A 21,284-nucleotide genomic window follows, 5' to 3' on the forward strand; every position below is an offset into this window, starting at 1 on the left:
TGGCATGTGGGATCTTCCCGGACCAGGGTTTGGACGTGTGTCCCCTGCATTGGCAGGTGGATTCTTAACCACTGCACCACCAGGGATGTCCCGCCAGCCTTTCTCTTGAGAACAAGTTCTTGGTTTAGCTTGGCACCGTATTCCTTTTCTTTTTATCTTTCATTTTCTCCTCATTTATATTTTGACCCCTGTTTATGGTTTGAAAGGATCCTTTTCCAGGTTAGTCCAGGGGTGCTTATTTGAACCCAGTAAAGCATCTCTTTTTCTGTTGACACCAGCCGTGGCTGTCTGTGCCACACCTCCTCTCACCATCTCCCGGTACAAAGGTGTACGGGCTCTGGAGCTTTTGCCAGCATGTCGTGGGATAAAGTAAGGTTTTGGTGGCATTTGCTGAATTCTGCCTTGCTGGTTACTCCTTCCCTTAAAGATGTTCTGTGGACAGTCTCTACAAGGTAATGATTGACTCAGAGACTCAGAGTACTGCTTTATCAGTAACTGGCCCTGGGCTCAGCAAAACCCCTGCAGGTCTCTGGTGAGAGCAGCGTGGTAGGAATCTGTGGCTTAGCTCGAGGCCCTCTTTACCCTGCGTCCCCCGAGCTGGAACCCGAGCCGGGACCCCAGGCACGCTCAGGCCCAGGTCAGTCTGCCCTGCCTGCATCTGCTCACCCTGCCGGGGGGCAGGCCACAAGGAGTGGGGGGTGAGATGGAGCCTCTGGGGTGGACCCTTCCCTTCCCAGCCGCACAGAACCAAGCAGGGCAATAAAAGTGGAGCACATGGGTGTTGACTTCTAATGCTGGTAAATCTGCCCTGGTTGGCGGTTTAGATTCCACCCTATTCCATTAATAATTCATGCCTTGGGGCACATTGAGAAAAGGAGTGGGTGGAGGGGCTAGAGAAGCTTCCTTCCGCTCCATGAAGCTGTTAAGGGCTGACACCTTTAGTTTTAATAATTGAAAATAAAACATACTGGAATGTCATTGCTTTACCTCTTGGTAAAACCACAACTAAATTTAGCCAAGTACAGACTGGAAGTGCATATTATAACCTCTGAATTGGTAAAAATCAGTTTTCTTCCTGTAGAATCTGTATCCGCTGTAGAATCAGAGGACGTTATAGGTCCTTTGCTCAACCCTTTTATTTTACTTGAAGAAACAAATGCCCAATCAGTGGCCAACTCAGGACCCAAGGCAAGATTTCTTTATTGCTTGTTATTCTTCCCAGTTTGTGATGCTGTAACCAAAGATACAGAAGCATAGAACTTTACAGTTGCAGAGACCATAGGGGTCTCGTGAGAATGGACCCTGGGGTTACATTCAGGTTAGCTTCAGGGGTGCAGATAAAGGTGACTTATCTGCAGTGGTCCTTATTTTGGGGGGTTGCTGATTCAGTTTAGGGTCAGGGAGTTTATGGGCGTCATTAACAGAACATCCTGGGTATATTAAATTATCTCGAGCAGCCTCCACCAGGTCTCGTTTCTAGACAGACTCTGCTCAAGCAGCTTCTTCTGGAAACCATGGAGCCCACCACCCCCAGTTCCCTCGCCCACCCGAAGTACCATTATTAGCTTGGTTTTTGGTCCTGCTCTCCTAAATGTTTAATTTTAATTTTGGTCAGGCCAGCCCTGTCCCAGTTTATATCCTTCAGTCTCATCAGCTCCTGTCTGTCTTCTTGAGTGATAGTCATTTGAGTAGATTATGTGTGTTGACCATCCTGCTTTCTGCAAATTTGCTCATATCACTGTCAACTCTTATTAGGGATTTTTAGCGCAGGATGATTTGAGGACAAATTTACCACCAACAACTAGCATTAGGAACAATGGTATTACAGTTATTTCTGCTATAATGCTTCCTTTGTGTTACTTCCATTTAAGTGAGATCTGAAATGTGTCCTTATTGTGAAACTGGGTGAAAGTGAGAGCCAGAAAACAAACCGGTATATTTTATTATTATTTATACTGTAGATGAAAGATTATGAAACTGCTGTTAATGAGGCAGAAACAATGCACTTAGTAGCACCTGGGCTGTTAAGTTGACAGTGTCTTGACCTCTGGATCAGTGAGTTTTGTGCCGTTGCAGGCTTTTGGTCTGTTTGAAATTTAAGCATAAGTAGATGCTGTATTTACTCACATTTCCCTTGCCTTCCTCATCTTTTCCCTTGTATATTTCCCAGGCTACTTTTCTCCCTTAAATATGAGTTGAAACACATGGAGTTATTTTCCTTGTTACTCAGATAATCCCTCACGTATACAAAGAGGATGCCGAGCCCTAAGGCTGTCTGAATCCTTACCAGAGCCCCAATGTGCCCCGTTCCCCTCCTCACAGCCTGCGTGGGAGGCCCAGCCATCGATTTCTGTGCCAGGATTGGGCATGGAAGGTGCGATACAGGTAGTTGTCAAGTATGAGTGTGATTACCTTTCAGCTTCATTTTCAGCTTTCTCGTGTTACCTGACTATTGAAAAAGTAATCTTTTACTTTAAAAAGTAGCAGTTCTCAGAGCAAATGAGTCTGCCCCAGACTTGAAATTAGCTGCTTGTCACCCAAGTACCGCAAATGTTTTCCATTTTCAGATGACAAGTAAACTGTCAAAAGACACATGAAACTGTTTAAATGCATTTTATTATACTGTTTTCTGTTCAAAAGGCAGGTACCATCATGTTAAACTGCTTTAGCCTCAACTTGTATAGTAGAGAGTCAGAGTTTTAAGATACATTTTTGTTTCTTTGATTTAAAGCAACAAAAGGACAGATTCTTGTAGACCACAAGAGATCTTGGCTTGTCCCCATGCTCAAAGGCATCCCCCAGATCCAGAGAACGTGTGTCAGTGCTGTAAATTCCTAGTATCCCAGAGAAGCTAATGGCATCTGCTCTTCTGGGCTATGATCCGTCACCATTGTGTCAGGAAGCAGAGAGGACACATTATCTAACGCACGGGCAGTGGATAAACCTGGAGGGAAAACAGGTTAAACCATGTCACGTGAGTTTAAAATTGTTGTGGTCACACACGTATCCAGGAAGAGAATGTCTGCAGTCCAGACAGCTTGCGCGTTCTCAGAATAGAATGGAGCGGGAGCAGGTAAACAGAGAAACATGGGCGTCAGCACAGGCTGTACACGGGTATGTGTGCCTCTGTGTGTACAAACTAAAGAGCTTTATCTGATGTGATTTCCCAGAGACTGCATTCTCCCGTTTCAGTAATACGGAGACATTGTGATCTGGGGCTGTCGCCCGCACGGGCCCCCACTCTTGCCTGTACTTCTGTACCTGAAGTGGGCGAGGAGCCTCAGCCCGGAAAAATGGCTGAGTGCAGGTTCCTGTAGCTCGTCAGAGGCTGGTGGGGACCTCGAGGGCCGATGCTGCCACCTGCTCTCACAGAGCCCTGAGGCCACGAGGACGGTCCCGCGGCACAGTGCAGTGTGAAGGGAATGCACCCCCTCTCCAAGAACTGGTGTGAAAGAGGTCTTTATTGAATCGTTGGTATTTGGGTGACCTTGTTACTCTAAAGCATTCTTCATAGTCTTTGCAGTCAGAGATTTCTATCATAAAGAACAACTTTAATTAACAAAACCTCTTCTTGAATAATTTTGATACTTATCTTAGTTAACCTGCTAGTAACAGAGCCCTTTCACCCGCCAGCACATCCATAACAGTCTATATAGTTATGTGTATTATAAACATATGAGCATGCAATAGAGGAGTGTGTTTAAGTCATTGTGAATTTTATGTGTATCATGAAGGGTGTTTGTGAACGTCTTGATGAGAGATCATGTGAAAATTCTTTTCAGCTTAGGGAATACGTACTTTGTCTCCTTTTTAGATTTTCTGTTTTATTTTTGTTGCTGTCTTTCCCTGTAATAAAAGTGGTAGAAGCACATCAACTCTCCATGAAAGAGACGCTGGGGGCGGGGGAACAGTGGCCTATAAGCCTGACGACAGTCCTCTGTGGCCTTCAGGTGCATTTGCCAATAGCCTCCACCCCCCCAGGGGGTGTTTTTGTTTGTTTACTCCTTGTAACCCCATCCCACTCCCCCCTCTGTCACAGGCCTTGGGATTATTCAGAGCCCGGTTCAAATCCTGGTTCTTCCACCTAATACCTGTGCAGCCTTGGCAAGTTTCTTAACTTTTCTAAACTTCTTTTCTTCATCTGTAAACTGGAGATAGTGTTGTCTACTTCATAGGTTATCATGAGAATCAAATGAGATGATGTATCTAAGTTTATCTATTTAAGGGACATAGTTCACCACTCCTATCATAGTGGAATGGGCTCAATACATATGATAAAAATAAAATGTTTTGACGTGAGTGTAGAAAACACTGGTTTTATTCCCAAGTAAGTGCAAGATGTTCTGAGATGCCTGTGGAAATTCAAACATTATAATTCACTGCTTGGGATGAATGACTGTGGTAAACGTGAGATGACCTTAGTTCAAAGAAACAGATGTTTACCTGTGATAATGTAGATGTCACCAGGATTTTATAATTAATGCATCTGTTGATTGGTTTGCGTTGCTGTGGCTTGTTTTAACCTTTGGAATATGTATTATTAGAAAAGGAATGCTATTTTTAAATGATGCTTAACCTCATCAAAGCTGCCTGTAATGTTCTTACTTTGTGACTGCAATAAACATTTTATGGGATAAAATTTGTATTTTAGTCCTTTCAGGAGAGAACCAAGAAAGAATTTTCAAGTGAGTTTCTAATTTTTCTTAGTTTAAGTTCCTCAGAAGTTTAAACCTTAATTTGCTTGATTCAAAAGCTAAAAGAATAAAAAGCCTTTGGAAAATGTCTTAGTTCTGTTGTCCATCTACAAGATTGTTTCAATTTTAGCTCAAGTCTATATTTTGAGGCTTTCTTTAACTGACTTTAATAAAAATTATACATTTTAGAAGATAGTGGATACTTGTTGCACAAATGTCCAAATAGTATTCAAACACATTTTATCTTCTGCTATGTTAGGTTTATTTTTGGAGTGGAAGTAATTAAGTCCTCTATTTATATTTACTTTAAGTTTTTTGTGTTTTAAAAATATGCCATGTTTAGTGCTTACATCTAAGGGGATGAAAATATGTAGCGTGTTTCAGTTTTTCCTGGTTAGTTAATGGTGTAGAGCCCTTTCCAAAGAGGATTTCAATCTCAGTTTTAGTTTATATGTGATTTGATTTTAAGCTCTGTGGTTTCAATTTAATATCTGAATTTATGTATCTAAACTTGGTTCGTTAGTTTTAATCATAAATCATATAATGGCCAATTCATTTAAGAGACCAATTCATGTGCAAAAAAGAACAAGTAATTGCTATGGCCATTCTTTTGCATTCCTGTATTTCAGATCTCAAGTTAAGTGACAAAAAAAAAAAAGAAAAAAGAAGGAAAGAAAACTGGATTAGCCACTAATTTTTATTGTTTTGAAGAAAGTTTTTTGAGTTGTGGAAATTCTGACTACTGTCGAGATAGATGCCCATAAACTTGTATTTTAAAGTTAATTATACATTAGATTTGCTAGCACACTTTATAAGAATACCTCTTCTTCACACTAAAAAAAAAAAATGTAAAAGTAACAAAATTGAAACTCTACCTAAAGCTAACATTCTCTTTACATGGATTTCGGGATGAGCCTGACTACATAGTACATATTATTTTGTCTGTTACAGCGTAAAGCATTTTATGTTGACCATTTAACTTTTAAGTTTCCTTTCTCTTTGGGCTTAGAGTCAGTTATCGTAGTATTTGAAATGACCGACGTATACTGATTTTGAGGTTTAACCAAGCTTCTTTGCATATCAGAAAATACTTCGTAGGACCAACCCTGTTTCCCCCTTTGGTTTGTTTAGAAGACTTGCACTGTCTGCCAGATGCTGCTTCCTAACCAGTGCAGTTACGCATCTCACCAGAGAATCCATCAGCACAAGTCTCCCTACACCTGCCCCGAGTGTGGGGCCATCTGCAGGTCGGTGCACTTCCAGACCCACGTCACCAAGAACTGTCTGCACTACACGCGGAGAGTTGGTTTTCGGTCAGTATGTTGTTCATTTCCGTTCAAGTAAAGCTTATTCACGTTTGAGGACACAGGGTTCAGAGTGGTCTGTGCACATCGTTTTCGGGGTCATACAGTGATACCTCGACTAACAGATCCTCTGAGTGCCTAGCTTATTGGTGGTAGAGTTGATCCGTTTGAATCCTTTAATGTATTGACTCTGGTCCACACGAAGCCACGGGTAGATAGGGTCCATCCTTCCAGGCACAATTGCACGTGGCAAGGTTTGGCCTGTATGGACTGTTAGAGCCTTTATACTTTCTGCGCCCTTTCTAGCATACTTTTGTTATCATGCTGTCTGCCTTTAACCCCTGCAAGAATACAGTGCATTTCTGTACCTCTGCATACTTCCTCTCCTCTCACCAAAACAGGAAGGGTGCGATGGTCCCTTACTTTTATCTCATCCTGTGGAAGGGTCGGATGTATGTCCTTTCCTACCATCACTCCTTCTGGAAGAGCCTTCCACCCCACGTCACCTTACTTTATTCCTTCTCCTCCATTGCCCGCGTCCAGGCTCCTCCCTCGTCTCTGCACATCTTAACTGTGGCCCCTTTCACTGCCCCTTAAGATTGTCAGATGTGTCTTTTACAACGTCTGACGAATCTAATGTTAGTTTAGTCTTTTACAAAATGTGACGAATCTCAGTGTCCGTTTCGTATTGAGTGATGATGCATTTGAACTTCATCCTCCACTTTGTGACCTTCCGAAATGCATGCCTGTACCTTTTGGGAATATTTTGTTCCTGTACGTTTTGACCCAGTGAAGGTTGACCAAGAAAACACGTCATTGATACACAGTGTCTTTGTTAATAGAGGTATTACTGTGTTGGGTATTTATCTTAAACTTGAACGTTTGGTCACTTGCTGTCATTGATATTAGACTGTTAATATACAATGATTTTTTTTTTCAGTTGTAATATAGTTATGATGTTTTATAAAAACGAAGGCCAGTTGGTATGATTTAACAGTTTTATTTCAGTTACATTTAGGTTGTGGCATCACCAGTTTCTAGGTGGTTCTGTCCATTTTTTTGGACACTGAGACTTACCTCACATTTTTATCTCATGCCTCCAACCCTGTGATGCACAGATGTTTAATGAACAGGGAGCCACCCTAGCAGAAAACCTTTGGTTTGGAAATTTAGAAACCAGGGTTTTTGGTACCAGTCCTGCCGCTCATTGTGTGGTGATTCATGTGTTCTCTGTGCCTTGGTGCCCTGTCTATGAAATCGGTGTGATGTTTACCTCTATCTTCATGGGTATGTTATAGAGCAAAACAGGATAATCTGAAAGCACGCTAAGAGCTTAAGTGGAATGTTCCACGTTGACGGTGCCCCTGATTCCACAGAATTCATACACAATGATACTTTGGTTTTTATCCCATGTTTGGAAGCTCTTATTACTGAATTCTTTGTTTAATACAGAAAGCAGTTCTATAACATTTTACTAGTGCAGTTCTTTTAACGGATGCCAATTTCCTCAGACATTTATAGTTGATTTTTCTAATATAGTGAAAGTAAACTGAAATTGGAATGAATAAAGGAAGTAAGACTTCTATAATTCTAGCTATTCCTGGTATCTTTCCTAAATGAAAACAAAAGCTCTGCAGACAGGCGAAAAGTAATGAACTCACTTGGAAAAGCCCATCCCTTGCTTTGTGAATGAGAGGGAAAAGAAGAAAAGCAAGCGATGGGCTTTTCTAAGTGAGTTCTCATTCACAGAGTTGCTTAAATTTGGCACTTTGAGTTTTTACTAAAATATCTGTGTTTAGTGTAGATTTTTTTTTCTTGCATTTGAAGGTTACAAGAGCTATAAAAATGCTGTTTGTATGTTGATGTTTTACCTCTTTAGTCATAGAATAGAATTTGACCCTAGTTTTTTCCCTGTCATTTCAAATAATGGTCCAGTCTGCTACTTGGCTGGGGTTTAGCAGCCCGTTGACCTTGTACATTTTCCCCTCCATTTTGGCTTTATAGTTTTTCCATTTTTTTTTTTCCTTGAAAAGGTTTTATTGTGCGCAGAGGGGAAAAGGTTCAGTCCTTCTTGGCCGCCGCTTCCCTCATCATGGCCAAGACGTTGCTCAGCTCCTCTTTCTTCCTCTTGGCACAGATGTGTCCTCACCCTTTTCTTGATGAACTTGAGGGCCCGCTTGTCCTTGGAGACCTGGAGCCACTCCATGGCCCGCTGCTCATAAGCCTCACACCTCCCGGATCACGTCCCGCATGAAATTGGTGTGCTGGTGGGTCGCCCGCGGCGGCGGCTGTGCCTTGGCTTGGTCATGTTCTTAGTCACTTTGTGGCCCTTGTTGAGGCCCATGGCCATGGGGTGGCACAGAGCCATGACTGCTGCCCTTCAATGGCTGCAGTGGCAGAAGTTGTTTTTCCAATTTAAAAAATCATTTAATGTTATTTTTAGCCAGAGGAGCATCTCTAGCATGGTTCCCAGCCTGACTTTGTCTCCTCCTGGGTTCGTGTGCCTTGTCTGCTCTCTTCCTCGTCTTATTGCATCTCCCAGATACTGAGGGAGTCACTTCTGGCTTCTGGTTGATTTGGTAAAAGTCATGTATTTCTCTGCATTTTCCTGCTTCTTGATCCCTTAGATCTGTATCTAGAAAGGGGAATTATAGGATTGTGTACTGTAAACATTTGTTTTTAATTAAGAGAAGTTTGATTGGTACTCAGAACACACAGGGCTTCAACTAAGTTAAGTATTTATTAATTAATAGACTGGATTTTCAGTAGCATTAGGACATGGTACAAACCTTTCAAATTCTCCTTCTATTTTTCTATCATATTTACATTGCATATTGGCCCCTGTTGCCCGTGAATCTTTTCTTCCACTCGTAGGCAGATATTTAACAGCTTTCTCTTAAGCTCTTTTAAATTTTTCTACTTTCTTTCCTCACATTAAAGGAGGGGGGCATGTTTTCCCTTGGCCTCCATGAGGCTCTTTGGACCAAGCCTTAGCCACATCCTTCTATCAGCTGTAGGTTCCCTAACCTCCTGTTTATTTTCTTAGGGATTAAATCTTCCTCTCTGTTCAGGCGACTTCAGAGAATCAGCCCTTCCTTGGTGTTTTGCCCTTTGAATACCACCTTTGTACTCTTGATGGGAAAAATATTTTATGATTCACAGTGCAGCAGATTCTTTTGTTTAACTGATGGTTAGTAACCCATCTAGCTTTGTTTTATGTAATCGTCCTCTTTCATAGGAATTACTGGCTTCTGGGGTTGGGAAGGACTATGAAATTGCCTAGTCCAAGTCTTCTCATTTAATGAATGAGAAACCAGCCCAGAGAGGCTCAATAACCCGTTCAAGACCACCCACGTTCAAGTTAACTCAGAATTGTTTCAGTGCGCTTGGGTGGCTTTATTGCCTAAAATAGTAGTTCAAGTAGGTAGGACAGAGGAGCTTTCCTCATCTGTTCTCCTGTATTTAGTGCTTTGAATGTATATGCTGCTGACCATGATGCCTTAGGTCATTTAAAATGCTAAGGCATTAATTATGATTTTTATAAAATGCTCGCAAAGCGTAACTGGGCACGCTTTATAGAACACATGTAACTCAGCGTGCCACTCCTGTGCTGCTCTGGAAGCCGCTCCTTGATTCGGAGGGAGGTTCTAAGAGCAGCTTCACGTGGATGCCAGCCCCTGGAAGGCAGCCCGGTCTGCAGCCTTCCTCCCCCCAGGTCAGCTCTCACACTCACACCCAGGGCGTGGCTGCCAGGTGTGTGAAAGGTCTGTCCACGGAGAGACCAGTCTCAGATAATTTTCAGGTGTGAACAAAGGATGACTAGGTGATAAGTGGATGGGCTGTAAGTGGTACTGGGAGTCCTTGCATGAGAAAGATGAGGTTGGGGAGAAGTGTCTCCAAGTTTTAAAGTTTGTTTCTGTATGACTAGATTTGAGTGAGGAGTTGAGCTAGTCATCACATTATTAGAAATTCAAGAAGAGGTTAGGTACAGAGGCAATTTATATAGGGAGATTGGTTTTTCAGAAGTTTATCATTCACGTCGTTTCTTAAACAAATGTAAGTGTACTTAAATTGAATTTCCAGGAGACAAACACACCAGGTGGTTGACTTTCTCTGTAGCTTCCACCAACGTTCAGTGCCTCAGAGTGGACAGGACACAGTGGCCGTGGCTTTGGAGCCAGTACTCATTTGTTCCTCTGGGTCCCTCTGTTGATGGCATGTAGGATTAGATAGCAAAGATTTCTTCCATTCGGTATTGGGGATGGGTGGGAACCTCAGAATCCAGCATGTGGGGGTTCTCTCAAAGCCAGGAGTCATAGGGTCTTGCTGTGGTCATGGCCTTGACATGGCCCCACGGTGCCTTGGTCTCACCACAGTCTGGAGTCTGGATGTTCATTCCTAGAAACTTTAAAGATGCTCAAATAGTCCATTAGAGTTTTATTTTCGTTCTTCATGATTCTTTCTCAAGTATATAAAAATAATTTGATCTGTTATAAATAGAAAAAACTCCCCCACACTTAGCCATTAAGAACCTAAAAGGGCTATTTAAAATATGTTCATTTTACCCCGTTTTACACAGTTAAGTCACACATGTGTAATGGTCTTGTGCTAACGACCGTGTGTTTATTTTCTAACAGATGTGTGCATTGCAATGTTGTGTACTCTGATGTGGCCGCACTGAAGTCTCACATTCAAGGTTCTCACTGTGAAGTCTTCTACAAGTGTCCTATCTGTCCAATGGCATTTAAGTCTGCCCCAAGCACACATTCTCATGCCTATACACAGCATCCCGGCATCAAGATAGGAGAGCCAAAGTAAGTCGTGCTGCTTTTCGGCCTTTCCCCCAGTTCTTTATTAGTAATTTAGAGGAGGTGGTAGTTCTGTGGGGTAAAATTTAAGATATGAAAAATTATGCCAATGTGCAGGTTTGGATGCTCTGTGAAGTATAGCTCATAACTGCCTAAGCCTTTCAGTCCTGTCCAGGGGGAAGTCTTTGTCCAAAAATGTCACTTACTGTTTATGCTTTTGTTGTCAGTGTTTGCTAAACACGTGAATATTTATCAATTTTGTTCTTTTTCTTAAGATGATTTTGTTCTTTTTCTTAAGATGATTTTTAGTAGGTTCTTGGAAGACTATTTCAATTTTCATAGTTTCTTTCTTACAGGACACACTTTTCACAGTCACGTTTATAAGATAAAGTCAACTTAAGACACTGGTTCCTGGATTTAATTTCATAGCCAATATAAATCCTTGATTAGTAAAAAGTGAATTTCATTCTTTGCCTTAATCTCGCTCTTAATTTTGTCGGGGTATGCCTTGTTGAGTCTTCAGTCCTTAAGTGGTGTTTTCAGCAGACAGGTAGGGGCTCCACCGGCAGTGGAGGCAGCTTAGCAAAGAGGAAGGCAGTGAGGGCGCCCGAGTCAGAATCCTGCCGCCACCCACTGGCTGTGTGACCTAGGGCCGGCACTGACCCCTGTGAAGTGAGGGTCGTGCTTCCGTCCCGGGATTTGTGTGAGGATAAAGCACGGTGCAGGGTGACATGTTTAAAATGCACAGCATGTGGCCCCTCTCTCTGGCGCACGGAGAGCCCATGGCCTCAGCTCCATCCCTGCTTCCTGGGTCCCCGGAGGTGCACGCCGCCCTGGGTCCCCGGAGGTGCACGCCGCCCTGGATCCGATGCCGGGGGCTGATGTTCTCCCTGAGTTGTTTACGGCAGTTTGGGATTTGATGCTTTTGGGAGGCTAGATTTGCTGCCTGAAACCTATTGGTGAGTTTTGTCTAAAACTCTGTATGGAGGTATTGGAGGGGTGGGGGAGGATATTCGGATATGCCATGTTATGTATGTCTGACTTTAACGTTTAAAGTTTGGGGGAAATGTTATTGGCTAAACACAATAGAAGTGACTCTGTTTACTTAAAAACTATGAGAAAATGGGGTTCTATTCTAATAGGACCTTCACTCTGATCTTTGCAGATCTTCAAAATGAAACATTACAAATTAGGGGATTCATATACACCTTGGTGTCTTAACTTTGAAGATGGACATTAGTGAATTTTAGTTAAACAGCCTTCAGTGTTCCTGGTCATGAGCCTTTTGGACACTCGCATAACCTGCCTTATCCCCCGCCCAGCCCACCAGTGAATATAATTTTTGACTTGATTTTTTATTCAAATAAATAAAACTTTATTGACTGGAATGTGTATGAAATCTGGAACAGTAGTTGTTAACCTGGGAATACAGCTCAGCAAATGATTAAAGTAAATGAAAACAATATTCCTCAAATTTCAGTAACGTATAGGAAAAAAATTATTCCAGTACTTTCTTAAAAACTTTTTTCTGTCACAATGGTTTTTTTTAACAAGTGCAAGCCCAAAGATAGGCATTAACGATTGAGTTTTAAACTATAAAACTAAAACAGATTTACAAGTGAAATACCACAAAACTCCCAGACCAGTGAACTCAGTTAACAGCATTGATTCAGGGAGATGAGTCCTCCCTGCAGCAGCAGGTACTGCTCCTTGGGCCCTGTGATTGTCACCTGTATTACAGGGGCCTTGGGGCCACCTTTCCCTATGCACACTCCTGTAAAGCCTGCCTTCCTGTGCCCTGCCGGAAGCTGGTTGGCCTCCATTTGAGCCCAGAAGCTTTCTTTCCATGTCAGATCTCTGTTCTGTTAAAGTGAACTCCACTCTGGTAGAACCTCGGGCACAAAATCTCCCAGCAGTCTTTGGTTAACAGGTGGTTTTATGCAAATGACTCAAAGTTATGCAAATGAATTATGTTAATTTTAAAAGATCAATATAAAAATCCCCCCCATTTTCGTTAGAGAATATATGGAAGTCTGAAAATATAGCCACAAAGACCTGCAGTCCCAGCATCTCAGCTTGAAAAGCACGACATATAATTTTTATTTCACAGGTGTTTATGTAGTGATTATTATATGCAGGTACCATTCCAGTGCTTTTGTTCCTTATGTTCCAGTGTGTGGTCGGGCATGTTTCCCTGCTGTGTCAAAGGGAACTTTGAACACCTTTTAGTCTTTTCTGGGTAATTTGAGATCATTTTGAATGTCCACTACTAGACTTTATGGTGATACAGTCTTGGGACTGTTTTCATATCTTCCTGGACGTCTGATTAACCAGCAACCTCTTTGGCTGCTTTGCCCTGCCTTCTATTTGCCTATTCTAAATGTATATAAGTATAGAAATGAGGACTTCAAAGTGAAGAATTGTGTAAGAGACGGAGTTTGGGAACAAGATCCTAAGAAATAAAACAGTACAGAACTATAATAGCGGCATGGTAGAGGACTTTGATTCAGACAGTGCTGAGCTCAAATCACAGCCCTGGGATTTACACAGCATCCAGCAGATTCTCTGCTCTCTGAGCCTGTGTCCCATCTGTGAGGGTGCAGATTCACCTCCAGGAGGTGTGGGGACGTGTCCTGCTTGGGACCGTGCTTTGTACCCAGCTGGACTCACTCAGTGGTGGTTCAGGCAGTTGGCAGCAGTTTTGAGCTTAGACTCCTTTATTCATGTGCTTTTATATTCAAGTGTGGCACTTTGTCCTGATCGAGGGTGGGTATTTGGGTTTACTTTTTATTTCTTTCCCACCTCCTGTTTTCCTTCCCCTCCCTTCTATCCCCTGCCGCCTCCCGTCCTTTGTTCTAGTCCAGTTATCCTGCCGTCACTCAGTCTTGCAGTTGGGATCAGGTCAGACTTTTAGGTTCAGCTTTCAAAGTACCTCCCCTGCCTGTCTCACATGCCAGGGTGTCCAGCCACACTGTCCCTATCACGCTGTGTCGTGTAGACGCTGCCTTTGTGCAAACTGGTCTCCCTGTCTGGAGTGCCGTCCCTCCCCTCTGCCTGACAGTCTCCCTGTGGTTATTTCGTGCATTGTAGTTGGAGAGTCTGCTTTGTGGTCACGGTCTATCACTCTGTCTGTGAGATTCGTGGTACCCTTATTTAGACTTTTCTTTTTTGACATTAGCACCAGTTTTTAATTTCGTAATCATGTCTATCCTGCAGAAAAGTTGGAAGAACACTGTGGAGAACTTGTGTGTCCCTTTCACCCAGATCCCCCGGTTTTCAGCATTTCTGACATTTACTTCATCCTTTCAGTTTTCTCTCTGTGGCCCTCCCTCTCTTTCTCCTATTTAGGAATAATTGGGCGTCGTGACATAAATATTTGAGTGTGTTCTGCCTCTCCTCCCAAAAAGGACACTCATGTCTATTATTACCACCATCTGGCCTCCCAACCAGGAATCAGCGTGGGTTACATGACCATCCAGTTCACAGAACCCATGAAAATTTCTCCAACTGTTGAGATATTATCTTTTTTTTTTTTTCCTTTCTTTCTTCCTGGTGCAAAATCCAGTCCAGGAGCACACTTTGCATTTAATTGTCCCATCCGCATGCTTCCACCTGGAGCAGTTGCTCAGTCGGTCCCCCTCTCACACAGCAGAGGATACCTGCCTCGTGTTCTAAGGATGACCCACCTTCCTGGTGCATCCCCGCTTCCTCACAGCTGGACTCAGGATCGTACTCTGGCAGGAATCTCCTCACCAGATCCCATCGGGGGCGCTCACTGTCTGTCCCTCAAGGCATGTTACCCTCCATCATACACTCCAGTTGGCGGCAGCCAGATCTCTGCACTGTGAGGTCACCATTTCCCCCTGGATATGTGTTAGTGGTTTGTGGGGTGTATTCCAGTATTACACCAGCAACCTGTTCCTCAGAAAAATGCTGAAGTAAATAGATTATGTCCTGTTTTATACTTTCTTTGCTGTTCCGTAGAAGGCAACAAAGCGAAACAAAATCCGAAAGGAATGCAGCATGAATAAAACAAGCCGTGCCATTTTTCATGAAAGAGTTATTTCTGAAAATGTAAGAATAGGGTCCTGAGAAAATTCCTAGCCTAGCTAGTAAGTCTCAGTTCTTTTCTTGAGGCTTTATTTATTTTTTTGCGGTGTGCTGATTACCGAAAAATCAGGAAATGCAAGCAAGCAAGACAATGAAAACAATACCATCCAGCAGAGATGATGACGGTTATATGCCATCTGTTTCTTTTCTATGCCCTTTAAAAAATGTGATCATATCCTACATACTGTCTTGTTACCTTTTTTTAATTTGCATGAAGATCATTTCATGTCGTTGGCATATGTCCACATCATAATTTTAAAAACTTCATACATTATTGCTCTTATTTAACTACATATATTACTGGATGTTTGGGTTATTTCCAGCTCTAAGCTGTTTCAGACAGTGAGGAAATGCACTTCTTCGTCGCACCTGGTAGACTTAACAGTGACACATCATTAACGCACCACCTTTGGGCTGAATGATGAAGTCACGTAAACCTTGTCTGATCTTAAAAAATCTCCCCTTTCTCCAATCAAGGGTGCTTGTGCTCTGTGCCAAGGTAACTGATGTGTCAGGACCTTCTAAAAACATGTATCACTCACGCCAATTAAATTTATAAATCTCATGTGGAAAAAGAGAAGTTAAATCTGTAATTTTTTGGCAGAGAAATACAAAGTGAGGTCCAAAGGTACGTGAGAAGTGCTCTCTTAAGAAGACCCTGTGAGGAAAGACAAGTGGTTTTAAGAAGAAAGCCATTCCTTTCTTTTAACTGTAGAAATAGCAAACAAAACTTTAGCCTTTTCTTTCTCATGTGGCTCACACCTTCGGTCAGTGTTTCTCTGCCATTTTCCTAAGCTGCTCGTTGGAATTCTTTCTGTTGGTGCTCCTGGATCTTCAGAGGAGACACAGGTGTCCCTGGGCCTCCCTTAAAGACCAGGACGACCCTATAGAGAAAGGGTGACCTCCTGTGGGCAGACGTGCTCACCAGTGACCCCATGAATCGCTGGAAGCAAAGGTTGGGAGCGGGGACTGCAGGTCCTTTCACTCTCCCAGAGGACTCCCGCCTGAGGGCCAGCAAAAAGTGTTGACGAATAAAGGAATTATTTCCAGAAGGTTCAGAGATGCTGAATTAACTTAAGGAGGCTGCTTGGTAGTAACGTATTCGGTAGGGAACTGGTTTGTAGTAGACAATGTGTATTTTAAACTCTTTAGAGCACAATAGACATTCTAGAGTTGAAGCAACATTTGTGGATTTTCTTTTACGCATCTTTATTGTCGTGTATAATTGCTTTCTGGTGCAGGGCTAAGATTCAGTGTTAAGAACAGGTACAGAAATAGTGACATTCAAGTATAAAATTACTAACTCTGAAAGAAAACTTGCAACAAGTAACAGCGTGTTCAGGCATCTGAGACATGTGGGCCTGCCTAGTTCATCAATCAGATTCTCTTTCAAGTTAGAGTACCACCATCAGGCTGTGTTTCTTGTCTGATCTTTAGAAGTATTTCAAAAAAGAAAAAAAAAAAATCAAGGGTGCTTTTGCTTTGTGTTAAAGTAGATCACAAGTGAAGACCTTGTAAAAATGTGTCAGCTATAGAATGATTTCTAAGCAAATGTGATCGAGTGCCTCTATACCCAGGATGTCAAGTTGAGCTGCACTCGAGTAATGCCAGCTGCCTTCGAAAGCATATTTCACAGCTAAACTGTTCTTTTCATTGTGTGTGTTTGTTCTTGCTGTGCTTCTGCCTCCTGAATTCTTGGATGTGACGTAGTGGTTCCTTTGGCCTGAGAGATGAGGGCTGACTGACGTTTCCCTGAACCTCTTCTGTTCTAGAATAATATACAAGTGTTCCATGTGTGACACTGTGTTTACCCTGCAAACCCTGCTGTATCGCCACTTTGACCAACACATCGAAAATCAGAAGGTGTCTGTTTTCAAGTGTCCAGACTGTTCTCTTTTATATGCACAGAAGCAACTCATGATGGACCATATCAAGGTGTGTGCACATCTCTTATGTCCTTTAACTGAACTGCAGGTCTATTCATTGGTTATAAATCAAGGCTGAGCTAGCTGCAGATTACAATAAAGCGTGTGCGCTGTCGGGGAAGGGATGGACACTGGTCATTGGTAATGAGCAGTTTGCAACATGCTAGCATCATGAGTTCACGTGACTGAGGGATGCTTTTTAATCCTAAGTCCTGGTCTGCATACCATGAAAAATCAAAGCAAAGTAACAAAGGCATGCCCTGACTGTAAAAGAATAATAAAGTTTTAGGTTTTGTTGTTTTTGTTTTTTTTTTCCTTTTCCCCTATGTGTGAAAATGATGACTGTGTAGTTTACTTTTTTGAGAACTTAGTGTTATGTAGGATTTAGGAATGGACAGGGATGCTGATGAATTATGGTAATTCACATAAATATTGGTGTGTTTAGAAAAATGAAAGTTTTCCTTTGAAATTACTTAAGCAGTTAAGTTCGCATTATAATTGATGCCCCTGGATTTTGCAGTCTTTTTTTTTTTCTTTCCTATCAAGTTTGCATGTAAATCAACAGTGGAATGTCCAGGATACAGCACAGTACGTGGCACCTGATGGGTGGTGTTATTGAAATGAATAAACGTCAAGTTTGGACGACCCACTCTCCAGCCCCCAAAAGGGGCACCTAAATCTCTTGATAGCCTTTTAAGCTCACTCGGGACAAAGCTTAGTCCTAGCCTCTTAACGGTCCACTGTGAGAGGTTAAGCAATTTGATTCCTGTGTCATTAGGAGATAATACCCATCAGCTCTCAGAGATTAAAGTGACTTCCTTTTCAGAAAGCAAAATGACAGACCCAGTATTATCATGAACTCAATCTCTCTTTCTCTTCGTTTTCCTCTGTTTAAATGTATTATACAGAAAAGGGCAGTTTACAGAGCAAATCAAGTGTCTAAATTATTCTAACCTCATGTTAGTTAAATGGACACACTATATTAATCCTTGGAAGTTCCCGTGTTGAGTGTATGTGAGCCCACAGAGCGTAACTGCCTATTGCCAAGGACTTAAAACCTCTTAGAGAGGGCACTCACCAGAAGCTCAGTGAAGGTAGTGATGGTGTGGCATTACTAGGGTGAATAAAATGCATGGGAGAAGTGTTTCATCATTCTCTAAGTACAATAAAATCCTCTTAAGATGTTTGAAAGGTTTTTACTAAAATTACAGAATTATCTTGGCAGTAACTATTTAATGAATGATCAGGAAAAACTACAAACTGCTAATCAAAACACAGGAACATTGGCATTAGGCCCAGGTGTTTTAAATGTACGATATGTGGGGTGGGTGGGGTGCAAGGAAAAGAAAGAAAAAGTTGCTTCTTAGGTGGCTTTTAAGGTATTTGCTTTCTGGATCTCACCTTTACATCTGGAAGTAGGGTCATCCTACTTTGTGGTTAGGGTCTTCCTTGTGTTAATAGTGAATTTGGAGGAATACAAGGTTCCAAGAAATAGACACTGAAGAGGAGCGGTAAACCCTGTGGCCACAAGGAGGAAAGGAGTGTTTTTTTCATCCGAACCTTTACGAGACTCCATGATACAAAAACAGTGGGAATGCTCACTTATGTTCTTATTTCAAGTCTGTTTTATACATTATGAAATATTACCCTGCCTTTATGTGTTTGGAGATGGGTAAGAATAAAGATAGTTTTAGAGGCACCCTGTTTTGGTTTTTATTTCTTAATTTATGTATCTAGCTTGTGAATTTATTTACATCGTCTAATACCTGTGCTGTTCAGTTTTTCATGAGGAAGAGTAGGAGAAAGGAGCCCAGGAACAGTGTTTCTCCCCATACCTATTTATTTAGAGGTAGATTTTTATTTGTCCAACTTAATCCAATTTGTATCTTTTCTTTGTCCACCACAATGTGGGTTTATTCACTGTGTGGGACTCCTGTGCTCCATGTTGGCATCTGCATTTAAAGTAAACCTTCAAGTTACCGTCATTCAGGCTTGTTATTGTTACAGGAGCTAAAGAAGCATTAATTCCAGAAGAATTAAGTTGTATTTCTTTTATTAAAAAAAGACAGTCATCCTTAATAATCTTATTTTTTACTTAAAATGTAAAAACAAAATGAGTAAATCAGAAATTCTCATTTTTGCACACATTCCATTGCTCTGTGGTCACAGCAGAACTTTCTGCTGCTTTTCTGGAGTTTCTATAGCATGATAAGGCTATCTTAGAATACTTTGATACTTTTTAGTTAGTAAAAATGCATTTGCCTCAGAATTTACAAAAAGTTTATCAGAAGATTTGCGGTTTGTTTTCTTTGGGTTTTAAATGGTTAAAAAAGTAAAAACTTGGCTTCTGTTTTGAGAAGGGCCATGTAAACACAGAGGCCTCTGCGCTGCATGGTGGAAAAGAAGCAAATGCAGTTTTTGGGATCAAGAGAGGTCTCTCCCCAGATTTTCTCTTTGCAAAGGCACTTTAATTTTTTTTTTTTTTTTGGCACACGGGCTCAGTTGCTCCGCGGCATGTGGGATCTTCCTAGAGCAGGGATCGAACCCGTGTCCCCTGCATTGGCAAGCGGATTCTTTAACCACTGCGCCACCTAGGAAGCCCCTGCAAAGGCACTTTAGACACATGGCCCAGACCCTTTTTCTACAGCCCAGTTTAACGATTATCTGGGGAGACCCGTAACACTGCTCATGAGAAAATTATAGAAACCCCTTTTTTCCCTCTGGGGTGAGACAGTATTGTGGTGGTTGGCTAATTCTTGGTACAGTTTAGAGAAGAGCCTGCCTTGAGAATGTGTGCTTGGTGAGTTTGCCGAAGGAACTGCTTCGTACCTGAACACGCAGAGGCTAGGGAGCTGAGGTCTGTGCTGTGCGAGTCTCTGTGGCCCAGGGGACTAGCCGTGCTAGGCCTGCTGTCTTTCTGAAGATGAGAAGAGAAGGCCCCATCCAAAGATAAATTGTACACTGAGGCACAGACTTATTTGCTTCTTTCTCTTTTTGGACTCCAGGCTTCTAGAACATGAACAAAACGAAAACCAAAGCAAGCTGGTCTTCAGGATCAAATTGCACTAGTTTTACCCCAGTGGAATTTGAAGTCCTGGGAGTTTAAGTTGGGGCTGTGGAGGCTACTGTGTTAATGATAATAAATAAGCAATGTAGAAAGGCTTTTTGAGCAGCTGCTGTGTATAGTTCACAAGTCTGGGAGCTATCAGTAAGAAGGGATGGATTGGGATGGGGTAGAGAGATTAAAATGACCAGAAATCCCCCCCAGCAAAAACCCAAACTGTAAGAAGTATTTCAAGAATGTGAAAGGCATTCAAGGGAGGGAGAAGGGTTTATTATTAACACATTGGTCTCAGGTGTTTGTTAAAGTTGGTTAGCTAAGGGTCTTGAACCCCTATCAGTATATTAGCCTATTTAAACATTTCTGGGTAGATGCAAAAGTAAAATGTTCTTCCCCAGAAGTTATCCGTTGTAGAGGGGACTCAACTTTGGTACAGTGGGGGACGACAGAGTGCCAGGAATGATTTGGATTCAATACAGAAGTCTTTCTTTTCAAATTTTAAAATGGCACAAGCAAATAAACTTTTAAAAATTACTTGGAACTAGAAACTCATAACTAACAGCAACTGTAAAAGTTAATACTCCTTTATTTCTTTTTATGTGTACATTTTGCTTAGGTTTTCTTCTTGGTATATTAAGAAATATTTCTGAATGAATATAAAATCATTTTGAAATGTCTATAATGTAGTAAGATAGTCCACATGTGCTTTCTTTTAGTGGTGTGATTTGTGAAAGATATTTCTTTTCTTTTTATAACATAGTCTATGCATGGAACATTGAAAAGTATTGAAGGGCCTCCAAACTTGGGTATAAACTTGCCTTTGAGCATTAAGCCTACAACTCAAAATTCAACAAATCAAAACAAAGAGGACACCAGATCCATGAACGGGAAAGAGAAATTGGAAAAGAAATCCCCATCACCTGTGAAAAAATCCTTGGAACCCAAGAAAGTGGCCAGTCCCGGGTGGACGTGTTGGGAGTGTGACCGGTTGTTCACGCAGAGAGATGTTTACATTTCCCACGTGAGGAAGGAGCACGGGAAGGTAAGTGACAAGTGAAGGCCTCCGGGTCAGTGTAAGGTGGACCGTCCAAGACATGGGTGCTTGCTTGGTTCTGCTGGTTATTAGCAGGGGGACCTCGAAAATCACTCATTGCCTCTGAACCTCCGTTTTTTAATCTATAAAATGGACTTTCCGAGTCCTTCCAATCTTGTTCTTTGATTTTGCTGATCACCCCAAGGCCAGCAGGAAGTTATCCACCGCACCTGTGTTTATAGCTGAGGAAACTGAGAACCATGATAAACCAAAGTTATAAAAACATGTGACTTTACCTGTTAGCTCTATGACAAAAGAGAAAGGAGGAGAGAAAGAAAGTTGGGGTTTT

At 41.9% G+C, this 21,284-nt stretch overlaps 1 protein-coding gene and 1 pseudogene across 14 annotated transcripts in view; one reads left to right on the top strand and one right to left on the bottom strand.

Annotated features, from left to right (window-relative positions):
- ZNF532 (zinc finger protein 532) overlaps positions 1-21,284 on the top strand; it is a 103,464-nt gene that overhangs the window by 54,569 nt on the left and 27,611 nt on the right. For all 14 annotated transcript variants that reach the window (XM_057698357.1, XM_057698352.1, XM_057698355.1 and 11 more), the window contains 4 exons: positions 5,826-6,007; positions 10,636-10,812; positions 16,689-16,851; positions 20,663-20,944. In XM_057698357.1, the coding sequence (XP_057554340.1) occupies positions 5,826-6,007; positions 10,636-10,812; positions 16,689-16,851; positions 20,663-20,944 (804 nt within the window). The remainder of the gene's footprint in view (positions 1-5,825; positions 6,008-10,635; positions 10,813-16,688; positions 16,852-20,662; positions 20,945-21,284) is intronic.
- LOC130831006 (60S ribosomal protein L36-like) lies at positions 8,060-8,366 on the bottom strand (annotated as a pseudogene).

This window comes from Hippopotamus amphibius, chromosome 11, assembly GCF_030028045.1.
Source record: "Hippopotamus amphibius kiboko isolate mHipAmp2 chromosome 11, mHipAmp2.hap2, whole genome shotgun sequence".
In the NCBI taxonomy this organism is placed as follows: domain Eukaryota; kingdom Metazoa; phylum Chordata; class Mammalia; order Artiodactyla; family Hippopotamidae; genus Hippopotamus; species Hippopotamus amphibius.